Raw genomic sequence first — 23731 nt, forward strand, 5'->3', positions numbered from 1 at the left:
GTGTTAGGATTACAGGTGTGAGCCACTGTGCCTGGCCATTTCATATATTTTTAAAAATATATTAATTTTTTTCTCAAGTCAACATGCAGGTAATTGGCTTAATTCTACTGAGCCTCTGATATAATTTAAAGATATGCTGCTTTCAGCATATAGAATGAGTTCATATTCAGACCTTTGATTTTTTTTTCACAAATGTAATCCCTTGTTATTTCTAAATGAAAAAATAAGAGGACAGTGCAATAAACTGTCAAATAATTACATAAACACTGTCTTTGGAACCATTGGATCACAGGCTGCAATATTGTATGATAGACCTAGGTGTGTGTTAGTCAACTGAGGTGTAAAAGTTTGAATTCACCATATGAGAGGCAGTTTAGAAGTTTTAATGCATAATGTATGTAAGTTCAATTTATTAATTTGAGAGCCTCCTCTCTTTGTGTAATTGTGATACAGTATGGATACACTTTCATGTTCGTGTACTGTAATTATTTTATAAATTATGCTTTGCTGAAAGTGTTAGGTTTTTGTTTTGTTTTGTTTTGTTTTGGACAATCCTGAAAAACATATTGAAATATGCTTTTATCACTTGATCCTATTTGTAATGATTTAGCAATATTATTGCTAGCATTCAGTGAGTATTATTATGGTGAAAAGAGTGCATATTTAGTTTATGTTTTACAAGGTATGTTTATGGCTAATGAATTACACAGGAGAAATCGTAATCCATGCAGTTTAAGAGAGGAGATATCCATTAAATTTCTGGATGTGTTATTTTAAAGAAAGTTGTTTTATTAAGTTGCTGAGTATGTCATTACAGTTCTCAGGAATGCTAGTGTCTAGTTTTTAACCAAAATAAATTATGCATGAATATGAATAGCTAAAGATGTCAACTGCAGTGAGTCATCTGAATCCAAACTGCTCTTGGGGAGTAACTGAACTGATCTGTGGGGGAGCTCATGTGGCTTAAGCAGTCCAACATAATCTGTTATCAAACCTTGTTTGGTTACATTATATATTTTGTTGTTATTCAAAATAATAGAAGGTTTTCAATAAATACTTTTAAATAATGTGATGAGAAGTGGGAGAAAAACCTTTTGAATAGTTTACCATTAAATAATATCTAAAAATTACCTGATATCCAACACAGAGGTAAGAGTAAGCATAAGTGTTTGCTCTTTCTTTCTCTTGCTTTCTTTCTCTCTCTCTCTCTCCCTTTCCTTTTTCCTTTCCTTTCCTTTCCTTCTTTGAGAGAGAGTCTTGCTCTGTCTCCCAGGCTGGATTGCAGTGATTTCATATCACTGTAACCTCTACCTCCCAAGTTCAAGCAATTCTGCAGCCTCAGCTTCCCTAGTAGCTGGGATTACAGATGCATGCCAGCACACCAGGCTAAGTTTTGTATTTTTAGTAGAGACAGGGTTTCACCATGTTGGCCAGGATGGTTTCGAACTCCTGACCTCAGGTCATCCACCTGCCTGGGCCTCCCAAAATGCTGGGATTAGAGACTTAAGCCACTGCACCCGGCAGTGTTTGCTCTTTTTAAAAGTCTATATAAGAAGGCAAGAGGAAACAATTGGAAAATACTGTAAGCCACTACATATTTGAATTTAAATGCTGTGGTTCAGGGTTTAATGGTACTGTAATAGTTGAGAAACAGCAGGCGTTAATTGATAATAGAATAATACATAAGGGAGGAAATTCAATGTGGTTTGTAAAATATGGATAGCATTTAGGTAAACCTGAGAGGAGCCCGCGGTTGACTGGGAATCAGGACTCAGGTAAGAGAGAATGGGGATACTGCTTTGATGGAGTAAAGAGTTCATTTAGATGTTAGAGTTTTCAAAAAAGTTTAGTTGTCATGAGTTTAAAAGTAAAAGCCAAACAGGTTTTATTCTACAAAGGCAGGAAAAGAACACAATTGAAGAAAATTTATTTAACAGCTGATGTGAACAGTACAAAAAGAAGGAAATATAAATTCCTAACATCGTGTTTGTTCTTTTGATGTTTCACTATTCCAAGTACTACTGCTATATAATTGAGCAGAGATCATATTATGAATATTATGTAGATGTGTTTAAATTTTCCAGTTAGAGTTACACAGAAGAGAGGATGTTAGTCATTATGCTTTCTGGAATTTTGTGTTTGGGGTGTGGCTTCCATTCTGTTTTGAATCTTAATAAATTAATAATAATTCTGAGCAGGAATATGCTTTAATTCTGAAACTCCCAAATTTACCAATTCACTTCTTTGCTTAGATATATCAAGTTGATTATTTTGAGTCATTGTTGAAGATACACTCTTAAAAATCAGAATATAATTTTTTGGTAATCAATAGATTTGATACTTTTTTTAAAGTGGTGCCATTAATTGATACTCTTCATGTGAAGTTCACAATTTAAACCTTCAAGTAGTACTTCTTGAAAATCTAAATAGGACTCTTATGATTATCTATGAAAGGCTTTAGCCAATGAAGTTGTATTACTATATTTGACACCTCTTATGCATAACAAAGGTTTAACAAAATAAAACTGCAGGGATTGAATTAAGCAGACAGGTGTGTTGGAATTATATGCAGATCCACATTAGAATACATGGTGGCCTCAGAATGAGCAGAAATCCTTTCTGATCATCTTCTTACCCCCATTTATATTGTTCATTAAATCAGAAGACTAAAGGAATAAATACTTTTATGCCTTTCTTTTGTTCTTTTCCATAGAGATAATTGAGTTTAAGTAGCTCATAAAACAGTTGTGTCTTCAGACCTTGAATTTCATTTATATATCTTCTGTTATGTAAGGCTATAGGTAGGGAAACAAAGATGGCTATTTTTCCTTATTTATTTGTCATATAAAATCTAGAATTTAGGAAAAGTTCAGGCTTGACATATCTATCTAAGAAAGTTGGATTCTTCCCTTTAAATGTTTGCATATTGAAATAAGAGTCCTTTCAGGATATATTGTTAATGTTGTAGTCTCTCCTGGTATAGTTTATTTCATTTCTCCCACCATTTATGGAATGAATGTGGATTGTAGTATAATGTTGCTGCTTTTGACAGGGCACTTGGGAAATTGTTTAGGAAATCTTTGTGAGAATCATGTTCTATGAATCAGGCATAGCTGCAGATATTGTTTAACTTTTCTATCTTCTATGAATCAGGCAGGTATGGGGAGGTGATAAGGACTAAAATCTTCTAAGATTTTAATTCATGGCTATAGTAGATGAAAACCCAATCATGTAGAACGAATGGACCAAGTACATTATAGGTACTATGTGTAACTGGCAGCAGGTATACCTCTACTCAGTATTGGAGATAAAGGTTTAATTTTGGAAGTGAAACAAGACTTCCAAAACAAGATCTCCAGGCAGGAAAAATACTTATGGCTAGCAGATGTTGTAATTATGAGAGACTCTTCATTTTGAATCAAAATGAGAATAGATTTTCAGTGACCTAAGGTACAAAGTAGGGTTCTGAGGAGAATGGCATGCATCTTGGGAATGCTGTACAGATTGGCTAAACAGTGGGAGATAGAGCACAGTTAAACATTTTAAATTTATTTAATTCAAACCAGTTCAAAAAATATTTATGAACATAACGGATGCTTAAAGGGTCATTTATACGCTGGAGATTCATAGACTACTATAAATAAGACTTGACAGTTTGTTGTTTTGAGTTTTTTGGGAGATGCAGGCTTGGAATTAGCAAAATGGCATAAGTACTAGCATAAGAACATTGTACAAAATCTTAATTTCATAGATAGAGGCATTGAGGTTTGAAAGGGAGTGGTTGTATTAAGCAGGTTGCTTTCGGTGAAAATGTGAAGTGTTTGAGAATTAATAATGGACAAATGAGAGACAGTGGCTTTGGAAATGTGAGAAAATGAATGGGGAATTACCTTTCATGAGCAGTCCACTTCACAATAAAGGGAATGTGGTAAAAATATTACAGGATTTTGAACTTGTATAACTGAGAAAGCAGTGGAGTATTACTATTCGTTGTTCACCCTGACTGCACTGTGAAAGACCTGACTGACAGCAAAGGTGGTTCATGATGTTAACGCTAGGGCTGGTTATGGACTTTTCCATTTACTCAATATATAGGAAAGATTTTTTCTTTCTGTTTTTTCTTTTTTGTCAGTTGAATCAGGGGCTTGCAAATGCTGCTGTTTTTCAGTACAAGACTGTTAAGTGCTGAAATACAAATCACTTCTACCTTCAACAGATTTAGCCAGTAGAATTAAATAAAAAGGAAGCACATTCTTAAAAATCCTAAGAGGATAAAAGTTTTTTATATTGTGCTAGCTATAGATAATGATTTCAACCTGTATTCTAGCACTGAGAGGGGACATTGATGGATCACATATCTTTTCTGTGTTGTTTATCAAAGTTAAAATAAATGTGGTCATTAAAAGCACAAAAGATGAGGGTATGGAGTCTGTTCAAACAAAGGGTATATTAGGAGAAAAGCAGAATTCTCTCCCTGTTGAAGGGAAAGTGACTCCTATTTTCTACCTCCCTTTTACTCACCCTCCTAACTCTCTGCTTAGGTAGAGGTATATCCATATACATTTATAAACCACAGTGAATCATTTGATTTTGGAATAAAGATAGGATAAAATGTGTCCCAGTATAGATATACATCATACGTTAGATATGTCTGGTAGTGTTCTAATTTTACAGTTGTCCAAAAATAATGTTAGAGCCTACTGGCTATGTATGAAGCTCCAATGTTCAGATTGCAAAGAAACTTAGAATTTTACTAATGAAACCAAATACATCCAAAGACATTTTTTCAGAGAACAAAAAGAGAAACTAGCAGGAAAGAACAGAATCACTGCAATATCATCAGACTTTTTCATATATGTAGAATGTTTATTCAGTTTTTTTCAAGTACATCTTATCTTCATTTATTGTACTTTATTTTTTGTGAAGTTTTAAATTTATTTCTTCTGTATGGTTAGTGATATTTAAAATTTTTATTTAATCAAGTTTATCAGAAAATCCTGTTAGAAAATATGATGAGGCTCTACTTCTGCCATCTATATTGTCTGCTGTTATCTAAAGATAATTGCTTTCTCTTTTTAAAACAATTTGAATTGGGGTTTTATGTCATAATTTTCTTTTAATCTCTTTTCTTGTATTATACTTTAAGTTCTGGGACATATGTGCAGAACGTGCAGGTTTGTTACATAGGTATACACGTGCCATGGTGGTTTGCTGTGCCCATCAACCCTTCATCTACATTAGGTATTTCTCCTGATGCTATCCCTCCCCTAGCCTCCTATCCCCCAACAGGCCCCAGCGTGTGATATTCCCCTTCCCATGTCCATGTGTTCTCATTGTTCAGCTCCCACTTTTATCTACCATAACCTTGAAATTGTCTTATGCATTCACTTGTTTGGATGTTATATGACTCTTCCACTTTAATATAGCCTCCATCAGGACAGAGATTTTTTGCTTCTTTTTTTTTTTTTTTTTTTTTTTTTTTTTTTTTTTTTTTTTTTTTTTTTTTTTTTTTTTTTTTCGAGACAGTGTTGCTCTGTCGCCCAAGCTAGAGTGCAGTGGTGCGATCTCAGCTAATGCAACCTCTGCCTCCTGGGTTTAAGCGATTCTCCTACTTCAGCCTCCCAAATGGCTGGAACTACAGGCATGCGGCACCTTGCCTGGCTAATTTTTATACTTTTAGTAAAGACAGAGTTTCACCATGTTGGCCAGACTGGTCTTGAACTCCTGACCTCAGGATATCCGCCCACCTCGGCCTTCCAAAGTGCTGGGATTACAGGTGTGGGCCACAGCACCCAGCCTGATTTTTGCTTCTTTTATTCAGTGGTATTTGCCTTGTAGAAGTAGCTCAATAAATATTTGAATAAAAGAATAAGTATTGTTTATTTTGAAACTAGTTATGACACTTGTTAAAAAGAACAAAAGCAATTAATGGTGATGAAAATTACTAATCCTAGAAATTTTTAATTTAAACTCGTTAATATGGATATAGATCTTGCATGTAATAGATTTTTTATAGAAATAAGTCAGTGACTATAGATTTAAGAATTATGTCTTTAATTATATTTTTCTTCTTTTATCTTGTCTGTCTGCATGATTATGAGGTGATCTTGTGAGGCTATGGAAGAAAATACACATAGTAGAACAGCAGAGTTGACATTGATAATAGGGGATATGGGTGAGTGGGTAGACGCATATTTATAGGCATATTGCCTTCCATTAAGGAAAATTGAGTGAAGATTTTCTTACGTTTTTGCCTGCCTTTTATCATGGTACTTGCAGAAGTAGCAATTGTTTGATTGTTTTAGGACTTCAAATATTTATATGTATAAAGAGTTATTTATTTTATGAAATGCTTTAAACATATAGAAAGGTTAAGACAATGTAGTGAGTACACAGGTGTACAACACCCACATTGAAAACAAATATAATGAATATCCATGTACCTACCACCCATATTAAGCCATATGATAATTTTACTTTTTGATTCAGTTTTTTAATCAGAAGTATAACATTTCAGTTTAAATTGAAAATCTCTTAACCTTCTCCAAACATAAGTTTACTTTCCATGAGAATGCAAAATAAGTCTTGTGATACTGGTACATGAGTTTAAATAATTTCAAAGAAGCTTTAAAATGTTTATGAGTGAATAGTTCAATTTTTTTTTCAAAAGAAATTGTCTGAGAATAGAAAATGTGCTGTTTGCCACCTGAACACTTTGCAGTTTTGTACTGTGGGAAATTTATCTGGTGCCTATGCTCCATATATTTATATATTTTTTAAATTGTGCAGCATTCTGTACAAAAAATTTCAGTGCCAAATTGTTAACATTGGTTACATTGGGTGGAGAAGGTTGGATCATGGTAGAATTATACATTCTGAATTATTTTGGTATTATTTAAAATTATTATAAGGAAACATTGTTTTGAAATAATAAAAATGATAAATGTTAAACATAAATATTTTTCACTTATCTTCTAAAGTGTGGTATCAAACACGTCATCTCACAATTGATGCAATACAAAAAACATTTGCAATTATATGTGCATATATATATCTCATATATATACACCTCTCATTCACATGCATACACTTTACAAATATATATCACCAATCAAATATGTACATCACTTACTCATATTGCTTTTTCAAGTATCTTCATAAAATTTCTAAGGAAACCATGTTTCCTCTGTTAAATCATGCTATTTGTGATCATTTGAAGGAGTGCTATTATTTTTTATTTACTTTCTTAATAGAGAATGTCCTCTTTCTAACTCAGCATGGTTAACAATTTATATTTTAAAAATTAGCAATGCATTCATAATTTAGCAATCCTACTCTGAGCTGTATATCATCTAAACATTGATTATGAGTCATCAATAGAGAAAATAACTCTCATGACTGGTTTATGGTATCTAACATGTTTTATTCCCGTTGATAGAAAACCACGTATAATCTAAGAAAAAGCAAGTTTTATGAAAGCTTGTTAGAAAAAACATAAAACTTGCTTTTTCTTAAATTATACATGGTTTTCTATTTCTTGGAATAATCAAAATTTAAGTAAATCAAAGGCAAAGAATAACAATTACCATTAGCAGAAACTGAAAGCTATATTTTGATTTTGAAAATATAGCTTTATATTTTATTTAAAATATAGGGTACTTTAGTCCCTGAAGTTCATTTATTATATTTTAATATCATTAAAATATATTTTAATATCAATTGATTAAAATAATTTTCTCTATATTTTCTACTTTGAATGATGAGAGACAGTTCCAAATGGCAGCATACATGTTTTGAAAACATTTTTGTGTTTTTACAGTATTATTGTCTTGGTGACCATTGTTTTATATTATTTCTAGGTCAAAGAGTGGCTCTGTTTGAACTGTCAGATGAAAAGAGCTCTAGGCGGGGATCTGGCTCCAGTTCCATCATCACCCCAACCCAAACCGAAGACTGCACCTGTTACCCCGACATCAGCAGTGAGCAAATCATCCCCACAGTCACAGCAGACTTCCCCAAAGAAGGATGCTGCCCCAAAACAGGATGTCTCCAAGGCACCTGAGCCTAAAAAGCCACCACCACTAGTGAAACAACCAACCCTTCACGGCTCTCCTTCAGTCAAGGCCAAGCAGCCTCCTGAGGCAGATTCTTCGTCTAAGCCAGCCCCTCCCAAAGAACCCTCTGTCCCATCTGAGCAGGACAAGGCCCCTGTTGCTGATGATAAACCAAAGCAGCCCAAGACGGTAAAGCCACCCACAGACCTTGTATCTTCATCATCAGCAACAACAAAACCTGATATTCCAAGCTCCAAAGTACAGTCACAAGCTGAAGAGAAAACAACCCCTCCTCTAAAAACAGACTCTGCCAAACCCTCACAAAGTTTTCCACCAACAGGGGAAAAAGTCACCCCAGTTGACTCTAAAGCCATACCTCGACCTGCATCAGATTCAAAAATTATTTCACATCCTGGGCCTAGTTCAGAGAGCAAAGGTCAAAAACAAGTTGACCCAGTTCAAAAGAAGGAAGAACCCAAGAAAGCACAAACCAAAATAACTCCTAAACCAGATGCCAAGCCAATGCCAAAAGGGTCACCAACACCCCCTGGCCCACGACCAACCGCTGGCCAAACTATCCCCACACCTCAACAGCCCCCAAAGCCTCAGGAGCAATCAAGACATTTCAATCTGAATCTGGGAAGTATTACTGATGCCCCCAAATCACAGCCTACAACTCCTCAAGAGACGGTGACTGGGAAACTCTTTGGGTTTGGAGCATCAATCTTCAGCCAGGCATCAAATTTAATTTCCACTGCAGGCCAACCTGGACCTCATTCGCAAAGTGGACCAGGGGCCCCAACGAAACAAGCCCCTGTCCCTTCACAGCCACCTACTTCGCAAGGGCCACCCAAATCCACAGGTCAAGCACCACCAGCACCTGCAAAGAATATACCTGTGAAAAAGGAAACAAAAGCCCCTCCAGCTGAAAAATTAGAGCCCAAAGCTGAACAAGCTCCAACAGTAAAACGAACTGAAACAGAAAAAAAGCCGCCACCTGTTAAGGATAGCAAATCTTTAACAGCTGAGCCTCAAAAGGCTGTCCTTCCCACAAAACTGGAGGTATCTCCCAAACCAGAATCAACCTGTCCTCTCTGCAAAACTGAACTCAACATAGGTTCTACGGATCCTCCTAACTTCAATACTTGCACTGAATGCAAGAATCAAGTGTGTAATCTCTGTGGATTTAACCCTACACCACATTTGACTGAGGTAAGCAATACATGTATTATATATGGATGTGAGTCTATGCGTTTATTTTGAAGTGTTTGGGTGCCAAATATCTGTGCAAAAAATACATTTCTAGTGAAGAAACTAAGTTAATATCTTAGAAGTTTTAATTACCTACTACCAGCTTACCATCTTACTAAGAGTTCATGTTATTTGTGCTTTCCTGGGTTAATGTACCATAAGTAAGAAGATGAAGTAAGCTAAGTTAAATGAATATCTTAATTATTAAATTAATATAACAATGATTCAATCATTCATGAAATAAAGACCCATAGCTTTGAGTTGGTTTTCACATGTCAACTCCAAATAAAGGTTTTAATGTATTATTCCCATCTCTAATCCTTCCAGTCTCTGCAATACATTAACAAAAGAAGTTTGTTTGGTTGAATATGCATAAACGCCGTAAAATCTATTATGTTAAGAACAGTTAAAAACTGTTAAGAACTTTGTGTAAGCTAATAATTTTGCCTAGTAGAAAATAGTGGTTCAAATATATTATATCTAGGCTTTTTCTAATTCTGTTTGGAATATTATCTGGTATCCATATGAGATGACACTGTACTAGGAACTGTGGAAAGAAAAAAAAGATATATGGATTTTTATAACTAATGTGAAGTATTTTTTATGGGATGATAAGAATACTTTCTCTGCAGTGTAAATGACTAAAAAGCAGATGGTGAATTTCTAATACAGTTATAAAAGAATGAATCTATTAACATTAATAACATGTTAGGGCTATTACAATATTTGGATCTTGAGAGATTAGGGGGTTAAATGATTACTGTTATCTTAGATAAGTAACAACAATGTTTTAAAAAACAGTCTGCGAATTAATCTAAATAATTGTTCCAAGCTTTTATATAAATCAAAAATACTTAGGAATAATTTCACTCCACTGTCCTTGATTTTGTTATTCATTATGATGGAAAAATTGAACAGATGTTAGCATCTATGTAAAATAAGCTTTAGAGTTTGTTTGTTTCTGGTGATGTTCTTGAGTTAAATATTTTTTTAAAAATATGTAGAAAAATTTGTTTTACTTTAAAAAGGCATTTGTCTGCTTTGATCTAATTAACACTATGTGATAATGTTGTTGCTACAAGTTTAAGTAGATTTTTTTTTCTCTTTAGTTAGGATGAATAATTTTAACTAAGATTCATTTTAAAGGGACATAAATTTTAGTTTCTCTCAGCACTTCATGAGCGGTAACAACTACCATTATTACTTACAGTGTTTTGGATTCAATGTAAAAGCAAAACAAAACAAACTTTAAATTAAAAAAAATACTTTTAGAAGAGCAGTTTTTGGTTGTGAATTTATGAAGGAAATATTTTCCCCAATACAATTGTATTTATTTTATACATTAAAAAAATTGTACCCTTTAATGAGGATTCTTATAGTATCAACACAATGCAGTTAAAAAGCAAACTTCATTTCTTAAAACTATACTTTTTGCATTTAAAGTATATTTTTACATAGTAAAAAGTGCAGGTTGAGCACTATAATTTAAATTTTACATATATGTGTATGGATATGCGTACATATATATACATTTAGATAAAAGTAATTATTAGAATTTTGTCAATATTTGGAAGTCTGTAATGACAGTTCCTTGGGTAGAAAGACAGTAAACCTTCCAGGGAAATCTTTGATTTTCTATGTGTTGGCAAATTATATTTTGAAAGTGGTAATTTGGAAAGAAGATTTCTTGAATGAAGCAGAGAATTACCAAGGACCTGTGTGGAATTTCAGTACTTTGAATAGTTTGAAATCTAAATTGTCTCAAGTATTTTGATAGGTTAGATGAGGTCATACTTCAAATATGGTGAGTGAACATATTAGACAGTCAGTCATTGTTCAGATTTTTTTGATCTGTGGCAACTTCTTTGAATTTGGAGGATTATGTTTCAGAAGGGAAGAAAATCTAACAAAAGCAACTAGTATTCCTGGATCACCTTGACTATGCTAATGTACTTGAAGTTTTCAGTTAGTATAAGGTCTTGGTGACCTCTGGTTTCTAGGTAAAGTTCACCGGGCATCAAGGGAATGAATGAAGGTTAGCTGAGTTATTACATGTTCAGGTAGTCTCTGTCATTACTGCCTAGGACTTTGGAGGAATGGCAAAAGAAGTTGGTTGAAAAGAGTGGCACAATGTGTTTGCATATTTGTGTGTACATGTGTGTATATACATTTGTACACACACATATATAAATAAACATATATACATATACCTTTATGTATAGATGTATATGTATCCAGCAAACTGAAAATACTATTAACAGGTGTAATTCATGGTGCAACTGCAGTGTTCCTGCTAATAAATCTTTCTTCATTTCTCTCAGGAGTTAGGAAAGCATCTCCTAGATTTTTGTTTTGTGTCTATGTTTTCTTTATTTGGCTTCTAATATGTTTCTTGTGATCTAATATTTTCTGCCTGGCTGGTTAGTACTATACTTCCATGCCAGTATCAGAGAGAACATTCTGAAAATACTCAGACTTTATGCCTGAAGTGTAAATAAGTGGTATTCCCTCAAGAAAGAATTCAATAATTTCATTTATTTTCTAATAAAGTATGTCCAACTGTCTAATACAAGCCTCTGCTTCTCCTGTACTGGTCTCTGGGAGACACAACATTTTTCCTGCTGGGGCCACCCTGACCTCTTCTCCCTTTGTTCTGTTTCTCTGGTTGTAAGAAGAGCTCGTCATGTTTTGTCATTGGTTATGGAGCTGTAGATGGTTTCCCTCTTTCCCCCTCATTAATCAAACACACCTGTCGCTAAGGTGGTTTCCTGTTTCCTACACAACACCCACGACTGCACCCAAGGAGTGCCAACGGCTGCCTGCAGGCCCTGGGGTGCAGCCAGATCTCAGCCTAAGCTTTACTGTTTAACTGATTGATGCCCTGTTTGTATAAATGGTACTATATTCCCTTATCCTCTTACAGCAAGAGACCATTCTTTAGGCTTTAATCTCTGCCAAGTCAGGAAATACCTTGTCTTGGAGGGACTTTTTAAAATGGCAGGAGAGCTTTCTTAAAAAGCTAGTCTTACAGAATTTGAGAACATGCTGAAAAAACAGCTTAGTTGGCAAACAGTTTACCTAGTGAAGTTTGTCATTCTGATAATCAAATTCAAAATGAGTCAAAATTACTCACAATGGATATTTATTTTATTGTTGTTCCCACCCCTTTCTAAGCTAACTTTTTACTGTGAAAATAAGATTTAAAAGTAAACATGTTTCCTCATGTTTGAGGAAGTCCTGGAGTCATAATTTTGCTTCCTTAGCAAGATGATTACTCATAGCCTAAATAATGTAGGGATTGCTAGGAGATATTTGTCACTATGCAACAAATGAGTCTTTTAAGCTAAGACCCAGTGATGTAACTGAGATTTTTTTGAAATCTTTACTCTACCTGGGCGGCTTCCACATTTTCCATTAAATACTCAAAAACGGCCTAGTGGGGTTGTCCTGCCTTTCTTAGTTTGCAAACACATATCTTCCCTTTACTTTAATGACCATTACTTAATACATTCAAAAGCATATATTCAGTACTCAAAAGCATTTATGTGCACACACACACACACACACACACACGAAATTAAAGGCTTATATCAATAAGGAGAGATCAATAAGGAAAAAGGAATTCTACCAATAATTAGTTTCAAAAGAATTACATAATAGAGACTGATCAGCACAGTGGCTGATGACTGTAATGCCAGCACTTTGGAAGGTCGAAGGGGTGGATCACTTGAGGTCAGGAGTTTGAGACCAGCCTGGCCAACATGATGAAACCCTGTTTCTCCTAGAAATATGAAAAAGCCAGCATGATGGTTCATGTCCGAAGTTCCAGCTACTCAGGAAGCTGAGGAAGGAGAATTGCTTAAATCTGAGAGACAGTGGTTGCAGTGACCTAAGATCACCCCACTGCACTCCAGCCTGGACAACAGAGAGAGACTGTCTCAAATAATAATAAACAACTACAACATAATGCAGATCTACATTAATTAAAAGTTTCTGGCATCCATGGCAAAGAAAGATACCTAATAGCACTTTTAAAATCAATACAAGAAAGTTTATAAGCTGGCCAGCAGAAAAATTTTTTTAGGAAATTAATTTAGGTCATTAATTTTTAAGACAAATTTTGATGTTACTTTTTATTGAGCAATATTTAGTTAAAATATTAAATGATGAATTCAAAATAAAGCTGTATTTTTGTTTAATTTAAACCAAAAGCAATTTCCTTTTTAATTCCCATTTCTCTATGCATTTTTACATAGTTAATGTTCTACTCTGTATTGTCGTTCTGTATCTCAGTAACCATATAACATTTCTCCATATAATTATATACCTTAAGTATCATTTTAAATAGTTATTACCTAATTTTATGGATGTGTGTTTTGTTATACACATTTTTCTCATATTCGGGATTTAGGTTGTCATTTTTAAAATGAACTTTTTAGACAAAAATATTAGTATTTTTAACTATTTCCCAAGGAAAACTTAGTATTAGAGTTACCAAGTCAGTGAATAAGGACCTTGGAATAACAGATTCTCTTTGGAGATGTGATAGCAGTCAACATTGTCACCACTAGTATATGTGATTTCTTTCTCACTATAGCCTCTCCAAACTTGAATATTATCTAAAGTAATATTTAATTTGCAAGTCTACAGGTGCTGTAATATTGTTCCTTTGCCTTACATTTTTGATTACCATTTTTATTTTAGATATTAGATGTAAATAGATTATTCTAATTATGATCCAGAAAAAAAACTGTGCGATGCTTGAAAAGGTAAATTGATATCAACCATACTGCTTTAAAAAAATTCTAAGAGGGCAGCTATTTTGACTCAGCCTGTGTGAGGCCATTGTGCTAAGCACTTTTCTCACAACAACCCTGTGGGATAGGTTTTATGTATATTTTAGAGATTAGGAGAATCAGTATCTGAGAGGTGTAGCTATCAAGCCACAAAGGTGTGGTTCAGAGGCTAAGCCAGTGGTCTCTTTACTATACTGTTTAGGAAACCTAAGGCACTAGGTAACAATGCCACTAGTTCAGTGACCTCTTAAAGTTTCATTGGATGGTAATTGCTAGGATTTTAATACCAACATATTTGTAAATATGTGCATAAGATCCAGGTAACATTTGGGGACTTTGGAATAGCGATGACTGTGTTACATGGTTGAACTTAGAAAAATGGTGCAGATTTAGAGGTTCAGAGAAGCATGGAGACTGGCATCACTGTGCAAGTATTTTTTCCAGTGCATGCAAAGTCTTTACTCCATGAAAATGATAAATGTCTCAGTGTTTCATTGGTGGTGTGGTCAAGTCTTTGCTTCTATCTTTTTTGTAAAGTCTTCTTTTGTTACATCCCCAGAAATGAAATTATTGGGCCAGAGATTATGCACATTCTAACTTTGTTTTTCACAGTGGTTGTATAAATTAATATTCCAATGAAACTTGCATGTATGCTACTGTTTTTCTGGAGATGGTCTGAAGCAATAGTCACAGGTCATGTGTGCTGATGAATGCTATGGCTAAGTCAAATTACAACATGCTTGAAGTGTAAAATACAAACTGGATTTCAAAAACTTAGTATAAAAAAGTTAAATATCTCTAAAGTATGTGTTGATTATATATAGAAATGATATTTTAGAATATTGGGTTATATTATTCTTATATTATGACTTACTCATTTTTTTCTGGTTACAGGCTCCCACCTTATCTTTTCCACAAGCCATTTCTTTTTACTTCCTCAGTCTTGGGCTTTATCCTTGTCTCAATGGTTTGATCATTGTCTTTTTGGATAGTAATTGATATTTCTAAAATGTATAAAAGATGTAAGGCTTCCTTTGGCTCCTTCTGAATTCATCAAGTCCAATTAATATTATGTAAGGCTTTTGTTCCTTAAATATTGTTGTTACTATTGCCATTTTATCTTTTAACTTTGATGTTGCATATGCATGTGCTATAGTATATTTGTGTGGTTATTTTTGTATGGTCTACAGAGTAGATAAGACTCTCATTGTCAAGAGATACACTACTGATGCCTGGTATGGCCTGAGGATCGAAGTTATTAGGTCCTGCTAATCATCAGTAAGCAATATCCACATTACCTACTAGCGTACTGTAGCTATACCAAACTTTAGGTCGGAACATCCTATATTTTCTATTGACACCTCTGGTTCCAAATGATTCCTCTGTTCTTTTAAGAACTTCTGGATCTGTTATACTAACTTTGTGGCTTCCGGTGAAACGTTCAGCTATTCAGTTAATTGCTACCAGAAGACTCAGTAATGCAGAATATTAGAAATTGAAAATATTACCATGTCTAGTATTTTCTTTCTTTTTTTATGATGATCATTCATTTTACTTTAAAAATTCTATTTCAATAATTTTAATTTACTCTAAAAGTAGTATTCTTCTATTTTGATAATTTTAATTTCAAAAGTAGTATTCTTCCTTTTTACAATCCAGAGTAGTGAAATATCTGAAGGAAAATGAATGGTTTCCTCTTCCCTCTACAACCTTGAAAGTGATATCTTATCTATTTAAACATATATTGTAATGCTTTCTGTTTGTTTTTATAATGGTTATGTACACAGAGTGACATGTGGAAGGATTTGACATTGTTAAAAATGTTATGGGTTAGTTACGTTTTTGAAAATCATTTCTTTTGGAACAAATATGTGAACTTATACATATTTTCATTGATTTTTTTCACTAAATATTATACATTAGTCATTCTCAAGTGAACACTCACTGACTTACCTCATATTTATAAGGTGTCATATTTATAAGGTAAATAGATGTACAATATCTCACAGTACTGATAGACATTTTCCTCTTGAAAACCAAGAAATTGGGAAGGTTTCTAGCTCTTGTTACTTTATAAACAAAGCTGTAGTAAAATGTCTATACATTTGAAATGATGTATAAGGTTAAGGCAAATGGGTTTTAAAATTTTATGGAAACTTCCATATTACTTTGTTAAATATTTATAGTAATTATAGTCCTGCCAACAATGTATCTCTTTCTTCGTACATTGACTAGTATATAATATTTATCAATTTCATGAGCCAAAAACTGTATTGCATTGTTGCATAAATTTAACTTTCCCTGCCTATTTTGAGGGTAAAAGTTTTTATCAACATCATGACTCCATTAGCAAGTTATATTTCTCCTCTTAACATGTATACCTATGTAACAATCCTGCACGACCTGCGCATGTACCCCAGAACTTAAAGTATAATTAAAAAAAAAAAGGAAAAAAATTTCCCTTTATAGCTGTTGGTGATTTTCGAGGAGGGAGTGTCTGTATATTACGTTTTAGATAATTTAATTATTTATCTATCTGGAAACAATCTTCCCTTATCTATCACTTATTTTTAAATTTCTTTATGAAATTCATATATGAGTTTTTTTGCAAGTATTTTAATTTTTCTTTGTGATTACTTATTTTTAAATTTTTAATTTTATGGGTACATAGTATGTGTATGTATTTATGGGGTATATGTGGTATTTTGATATAGGCATACAATGTCTAATAATCCCATTAGGATAGTTGAGTTATCGGTCAGCTCAAGCATTTCTCATTTATTTGTGTTAAGAATATTCCAATGTTCCTCTTTTAGTTATTTTTGAATATACAATAAATTATTGTTGACTGTAGTCACCCTGTTGTGCTATCAAATATGAGATCTTATTCATTTTACCTGTATTTTTGTACTCATTAACTATCCCCACTCTCCCTCTGCACCCACTACCTTTCCCACCCTGTGGCAACCATCATTCTACCATCTATCACCATGAGTTTGATTGTTTTAATTTTTAGTTCCCACATATGAGTGAGAATATGTGAAATTTGTCTTTCTATGACTGGCTTATTTTGCTTAATGTCTTCCAGTTCTATCCATGTTTTTGCAAATGACAAGATTTCATTCTTTTTTATAGCTGGATAATATTCTATGGTATATATGTACCATATTTTCTTTATCCATTCATCTGTTGATCAACTTAGGTTGATTCCAAATCTTGGCTATTGTGAATAATGCTGCTGTAAACATGGGAGTGCAGATCTTTCTTTTATATACTTTTTCCCTTTCTTTTGGATGTATACCTAGCAGTGGTGTTGCTGGATTATATAGTAGTTCCATATTTAGCTTTTTAAGGAACTTCCATACTATTCTCCATAGTGGCTGTACTAACTTAACATTCCAATCAGCAATGTGTGAGGATCCTCCTTTCTCCAGATCCTCAACAACATTTGTTATTGCCTTCTTTTAGATAAAAGCCATTCTAAGTGGAGTGAGAGAATGTATTGTAGTTTGGACTTGTGTTTTTCTGATCATTAATGGTGTTTAGCAGTTTTTCATATGCCTGTTGGACATCTGTATGGGTTTTGTTTTTTTTTTTTTTTAGAAATGCCTTTTCAGCTCTTTTGCCTGTTTCGTTTCTTTTTTTTTGAGATGGAGTTTCACTCTTCTATTTTTAGTAAAGACACCATGTTAGCCAAACTGATCTTGAACTCCTGACCTCAGGTGATTCACCCACCTTGGCCTCCCAAAGTGCTAGGAATACAGGGGTGAGCCACTGCACCCAGCCCTTTTTTCTATTTCTTAAACAGATTTTCAGATTTTTTTCTATGGAGTTGTTTGAGTTCCTTGTATATTCTGAAAATTAATCCCTTGTCAGATGAATAGTTTGCAAATATTTTCTCCCATTATATGAGTTGTCTCTTTACTCTGTTTCCTTTGCTGTGAAGAAGGTTTACAGTTTCCCTTGCTGTGAAGGTTTTTAACTTTATATGATCCCAGTTTTCCATTTTTGCTTTTGTTGCCCGTGCTTTTGAGGTATTGCTCAAGAAATCTTTGCCCAGATCAATGTCCTGGAGAGTTTTCCTAATGTTTTCTTTTAGTAGATTTTTAGTTTCAGATCTTAGATAAAATTAATTCTTTAATCAATTTTATTTCATTTTTGTATAAAGTGAGAAACAGGGGTCTAGTTTCATTCTTCTGCATTTGGATATCCAGTTTTCCCAGGACCATTTCTTGAAGAGACTACACTTTCCCCAATGTATGTTTCTTGGCGTCTTTGTTTAAAATGAGTTCACTCTAGATGTATGAACTGATTTCTGAGTTTTCTATTCTGTTCCATTGGTCCATGTGTCTGTTTTTATGCCAGTGCCATGCTGTTTTGGTTACTATAGCACTATAGTATAATTTGAAATCAGGTAATGTGATTCTTCCAGTTTTGTTCTTTTTGCTCAGGATGCTTTGTTTATACTTGGTCTTTTGTGGTTTCATATAAATTTTAAGATTTTTTTTTCTATTTATGTGAAAAACGTTGGTAGTATTTTGATAGAGATTGCATTGAATCTGTAGATTGCTTTGGGTAGTATAGGCATTTTAATGATATTAATTCTTCTAATCCATAAACATAGATTATCCTTCCTTTTTTGTGTCCTTTCCAATTTCTTGCATCAATGTTTTACAGTTTTCATTTAAAGAACTTTGACTTCCTTGGTTCAGTTTATGTCTAAGTATTTAATTTGTAGCAATTGTAAAATGAGTTACTTTCTTATTTTGTGAGGTTGTTTGCTGTTGGCATATAGAAATGCTACTGATTTTTGTATTTTGATTTTTGCGTCCTGCAAATTTACTGACATTGTTTATCAATTCTAATCATTTTTTTGGTGGAATCTTTAAGTTTTTCAAAATATAAGATTATATTATTTAAAGACATGGATAATTTGACTTCTTTTCTTCCAATGTGTATGCTGTTTATTTCTTTCTCTTGTCTATTGGCTCTAGCTAGGACTTTCAGTACTATGTTGAATAACTGTGGTGAAAGTGGGCATCCTAGGCCGGATACAGTGACTCATGCCTGTAATAACAGCACTTTGGGAGGCCCAGTTGGGTGGATCACCAGAGGTCAAGAATTCGAGACCAACCAAGCCAACATGGTGAAACACCATCTCTACTAAATATACACAAATTAGCTGGGCGTGGTGACAGGCACCTGTAATCCCAGCTACTTGGGAGGCTGAGGCAGGAGAATCACTTGAACCTGGGAGACGGAGGTTGCATTCTTGGAATAAATCTCACTTGGTCATGATGGGTGAATTTTTTAATTTGTTGTTGGAATTTGGTTTACTAGTATTTTGTTGGGGATTTTTGCATCAATGATTAGCAGAGATATTAAACTAGTTTTTTGTTGTTGTATCTTTGACTGGTTTTGGTGTCAGGGTTATAATCATTTTTTCCTCTTGCTTAATCAACTCCTTTATCATTATTACCTTCTTTGATTCTTTTCATATTTTTCTTCTTGAAATCTGTAATATTTGTCTAAGTATAGCAATTCATGCTTTTTTTGTTTTCATTTGCATGAAATATCTTTTTCCATTCCTTTATATTGTCTATATATGTCTTTATAGGTGAATTGAGTTTCTTATAGGCAGAATTTTGTTGGATCTTGCTTTTTAATTAACTCAGCCACTTTGTCTTTGATTGGACAGTTCAGTCCACTTACATTCAATGTTATTATTTATAAGTAGGATTTATCACTGTTATTTTAAAATTTGTTTTCTAATTGTTTTGTGGTTTTCTCTTCCTTTCCTGTCTTCTTAGGTATAAAAGTGATTTTTTTCTGGTGGTATTTTTTAATTTCTTGCTTTTTATTTTTTGTTTATCTGTTACTGATGTTTTATTTGAGGTTACCATGAGACTTACAAATAATCTTTTATTACCAATTATTTTAAATTGTTGACAACTCTGATTGCAGTAGAAACAAAAAACAAGCAAAGAGAAAACTAATAAAAACTCTATACCTCAACTTCTTCTATCCCCCCCACCCCGAGTTTTTAATAGTCTTGGCTCACTGCAATCTCGGTCTCCCAGGTTCAAGCAATTCTTGTGCCTCAGCCTCCCGAGTAGCTGGAATTGCAGGTGTGCACCACCACACCCAGCTAATTTTTGTATTTTTAGTAGAGATGAGGTTTTGCCATATTGGCCAGGCTGGACTTGAACTTCTGACCTCAAGAAGTCTGCCACCTTAGCCTCCCAAAGCACTGGGATTACAGGCATGAGCCACCATGCCTGACCTCAAATAAACTTTCTACTCTGAACTCTCCCTCTATCTCCTCTTTAAAGTCAATAACTGTTAGATTTGCCCTTTTGAGACTATTTTCTAAATCTCGTAGGCATGCTTTATTAGAATTTTTTTTCTCCTGTGACTGTATTTTCATATAGCCTGTCCTCATGCTTACTAAATCTTTCTTGTGCTTGATCATGTCTGCTGTTGAGACTCTGATGCATTTTTCAGTTTGTCAATTGAATTTTTCAATTACAGAATTTCTGTTTGATTTTAAAATTACTTCAATATTTGCAATTTTTTTTCTGATAGGATTCTGAATTTCTTCTCTGTGTTATCTTGAAGTTTGTTAAGCTTCCTCAAAACAGCGGTTTTGAATTGTCTGTCTGAAAGGTTGCATATCTCTGTTGCTTCAGGATTAGTCACTGTTGCTATATTTAGTTCAGTTAGTGAGGTCATTTTTTCCTGGATGTTCTTTATGTTTGTGAATGTTCATTGGTGTCTGGGCATTGAAGAGTTCAGAATTTATTCTAATCTTTGCTGTCTAGGCTTATTTGTACCTTTCCTTCTTAAGAACACTTTCCAGGTATTCAAAAAGGAAATTAGTTTGGTTTTGATTTAAGTCTTTGGTCACTGCATTTATTTCTGCACTAGAAATCACCTCAAGCCCAGCAATACTGTGACTCTTGGAGACTGTAAGAGGTACTGCCTTGGTGGACTTCAGTAATATCCAGGAGAATTCCCTAGAATACCAGGAAGAGTCTCTTGTTCTCTTCCCTCACTTTCACCCAAACAAAAGGATCCTCTCTCTGTGCTGGGCATTCTGGAGTTGAGGGAGGAGTGACACAAGTTCTCCCATGACCATCACAGCTAGGATCGCACTAGGTCACATCTGAAGCCAGCACAGAACTGGATTTCCTCCCAGTGGTATGGCTACTACTGCCTTGCTGCCACTGATGTTTATTCAAGGCTTAGGAGCTCCTTATTCGGTAAGTGGTGAATCCTGCCAGTAGGCAGAAGATCCCCTTTTGACCCAGGATGGCACCAGAAATGTCATCCAGGAGTTAGGACCTGAAATCAGTGGCTTCAGGGCTCTATTTAGTGCTTTATTTTACTGTGTCTGAGCTGGTACTCAAGTTGCAAGACAAAGTCCTTTTTATATTTTCCTCTCCTTTTTGCAAGGGGAAGGAGTTGCTCCCTGAACTATACTGCTTAGAGCTAGGGAAGAGGTGATATAAACATTCACATAGTTGCCCCAGATGGTGTCTCTGGCTTGAATGCACCTCAGCTCCACTATTCTGAGCCTAGCACACCGCCAGTCCTTGTAGTACTGGAGCCCAGCTTCAATCCTTGTGGCTTAGACTGCCTTTCAAATTTATTCAAGTTCCTAGGCCACTTTAGTCCAATAGAAATGAAGTTAGTAAGAACTCAAGTTCATGCTGCTAGAGTGGAGGATTACCCTCTGGCTGGGGCTGCTCAAAATGCTTCCTCCTTGCATGCCAGCCAAATTCTGCCCTCTGTTGTGTTCTGATGTGACAGGGAAGCACTGAGTTCCAATGCAAAGTCCCGCAATCACTTTGCTCTCCCGCCTCTACGTGTACACATTCTCTATCTGTGCTCACTGCTGGGGAATGGCAGAGGGGGGTTGTCAGCAATTCAAGACTGTCCTTTCTACCCTCTTCTGTGCCTCTTGCCTTAATATCATATTAAAATCAGGTACTATTATTGCTCACTTGATTTTTGGCTCTTATGAAGGTGCTTTCTTGTATGGATAGTAGTTTTATCTGGTGTTCCTGCATAGAGATGAACACTGAAGGGTTCTTTTTGGCCATCGTGCTCTGCCTTCCTGTGATTACCTGTTTGATAAATAAGGCCTTTTTCACATCTATGGTATAAAAATAACCTTCCACATTTTCCCCTAAGCTTCTGTAGTTTTATTTTTTTCAAATTAAAACTCTATAAATCTTTTGGTATAGTTCAAGCTGAAAGGTCTAATTTTGTGTATTCAAAATGCATAGCTGCTTGCCCCCAAATTATTTACCAAGTAATTTATCCTTTGTATTCTGATTCATAGAGCCACCTTTATCATGTAATAAATTTCTACTAAAACACAGTTTGCTTTCCTAGGTTCTTTAGTTTGTACCTTTAGGTATCTGTTGTTCACAGTGTCAGAACCTTACTATATTTATTAGACTAGTTCTAATATTAAGTGTTAAATATCCATGTAAACCTTGGCAATAAAAGCATAGTAATAGGTTATTATCTGTCCTGGGATTTGACTTTACCCAACTTAACTAATAAGTTAAACTGTTACTACCTCATAGAATCCAACAGTAGACATGTGACTCCTGGGTCAAAGGAAAAGACGTTTATTACTCACAGCACGTGAGGCAGCCTGAGAATCAGCATATTTGCATCCATTTCCTTTTGTCCCTGACTCCCATGGGGGTGATACAATATGGGCTTAGATTTATGCTGTACACATAGTGAGTTTGAGTCACAGGTGAGGAACACTGAGCTTGTAGGTCCACCTCTTTTATAGCAGCATTAAGCAAACTCCGTTTTGTTCTAGAGGGAGATAATATGTCAGCCCTTGAGGCTGCCTGTTGCAAGCATAAGCTTGAGAAATGGCCAGGATAAAGAGTGGCCAAGGCCTTGCATTGTTGACATAAACAGCAAGATGTGTGGGAGAATATTATATTATGAACTGTTTCTTTAAATGATGCTAAATATATAGAGCTTGTGTAGAAAACAAGTAAAAATTGAAAATGCACCCACCGAGGCAAATTTTAGCCCATTGACTGAGAGCTGGAAGCTGCCCATTTGGCAACCTCTCTAACTCTTGGGCCTATCTCTAATCCAACCCAAGAGACTCTTATGGAGAAGGACTACTTATCAGGCCTTCTACATTAAAGATGAAGAAAATTAGGTTCAGGAAAATAAATACTGTGCCTAGGGTTGGGGCCAGTTGTGATTGCTACAGTACTAAATAAAAATACTCTTTTCACCAAGTTTGTTTTCAGTAACTCCTTTTAAACATTTCGACTTTAACACAACGTCCTCTTAATGTATCCATGTTGTCACAAGTAACAGCATTTCAAAATCTTTTTTTAATAGCTGAAAAATAGTCCATGGTCTATGCATACCACATTTTCTTTATCCATTCATCCATTGATGGATACAGGTTGATTCCATATATTGGATATTGTGACTAATGCTACAATAAACATGGACATGTAAATGCCACATTACGTCCCTTGTGTAATTTTAGAAAGTTGATATCACAGAAGTGGAGAGTGGGATGGTGGTTACCAGGACCTGACATGTTTGGCGTGGGAGTCGGGGAGATGTTAGTTA

At 34.7% G+C, this 23731-nt stretch overlaps 1 protein-coding gene across 8 annotated transcripts in view; it reads left to right on the top strand.

The window, feature by feature from the left end:
* PCLO (piccolo presynaptic cytomatrix protein) overlaps positions 1–23731 on the top strand; it is a 409272-nt gene that overhangs the window by 20532 nt on the left and 365009 nt on the right. For all 8 annotated transcript variants that reach the window (XR_005199165.1, XR_005199164.1, XM_037736537.1 and 5 more), the window contains exon 3: positions 7860–9266. Coding sequence is in view for 6 of the 8 variants with exons in the window: in XM_037736537.1 (XP_037592465.1) it covers positions 7860–9266 (1407 nt within the window). In the remaining 2 variants the exon portion in view is untranslated. The remainder of the gene's footprint in view (positions 1–7859; positions 9267–23731) is intronic.

This window comes from Cebus imitator, unplaced genomic scaffold, assembly GCF_001604975.1.
Source record: "Cebus imitator isolate Cc_AM_T3 unplaced genomic scaffold, Cebus_imitator-1.0 Scaffold26, whole genome shotgun sequence".
Taxonomy (NCBI): Eukaryota; Metazoa; Chordata; class Mammalia; order Primates; family Cebidae; genus Cebus; species Cebus imitator.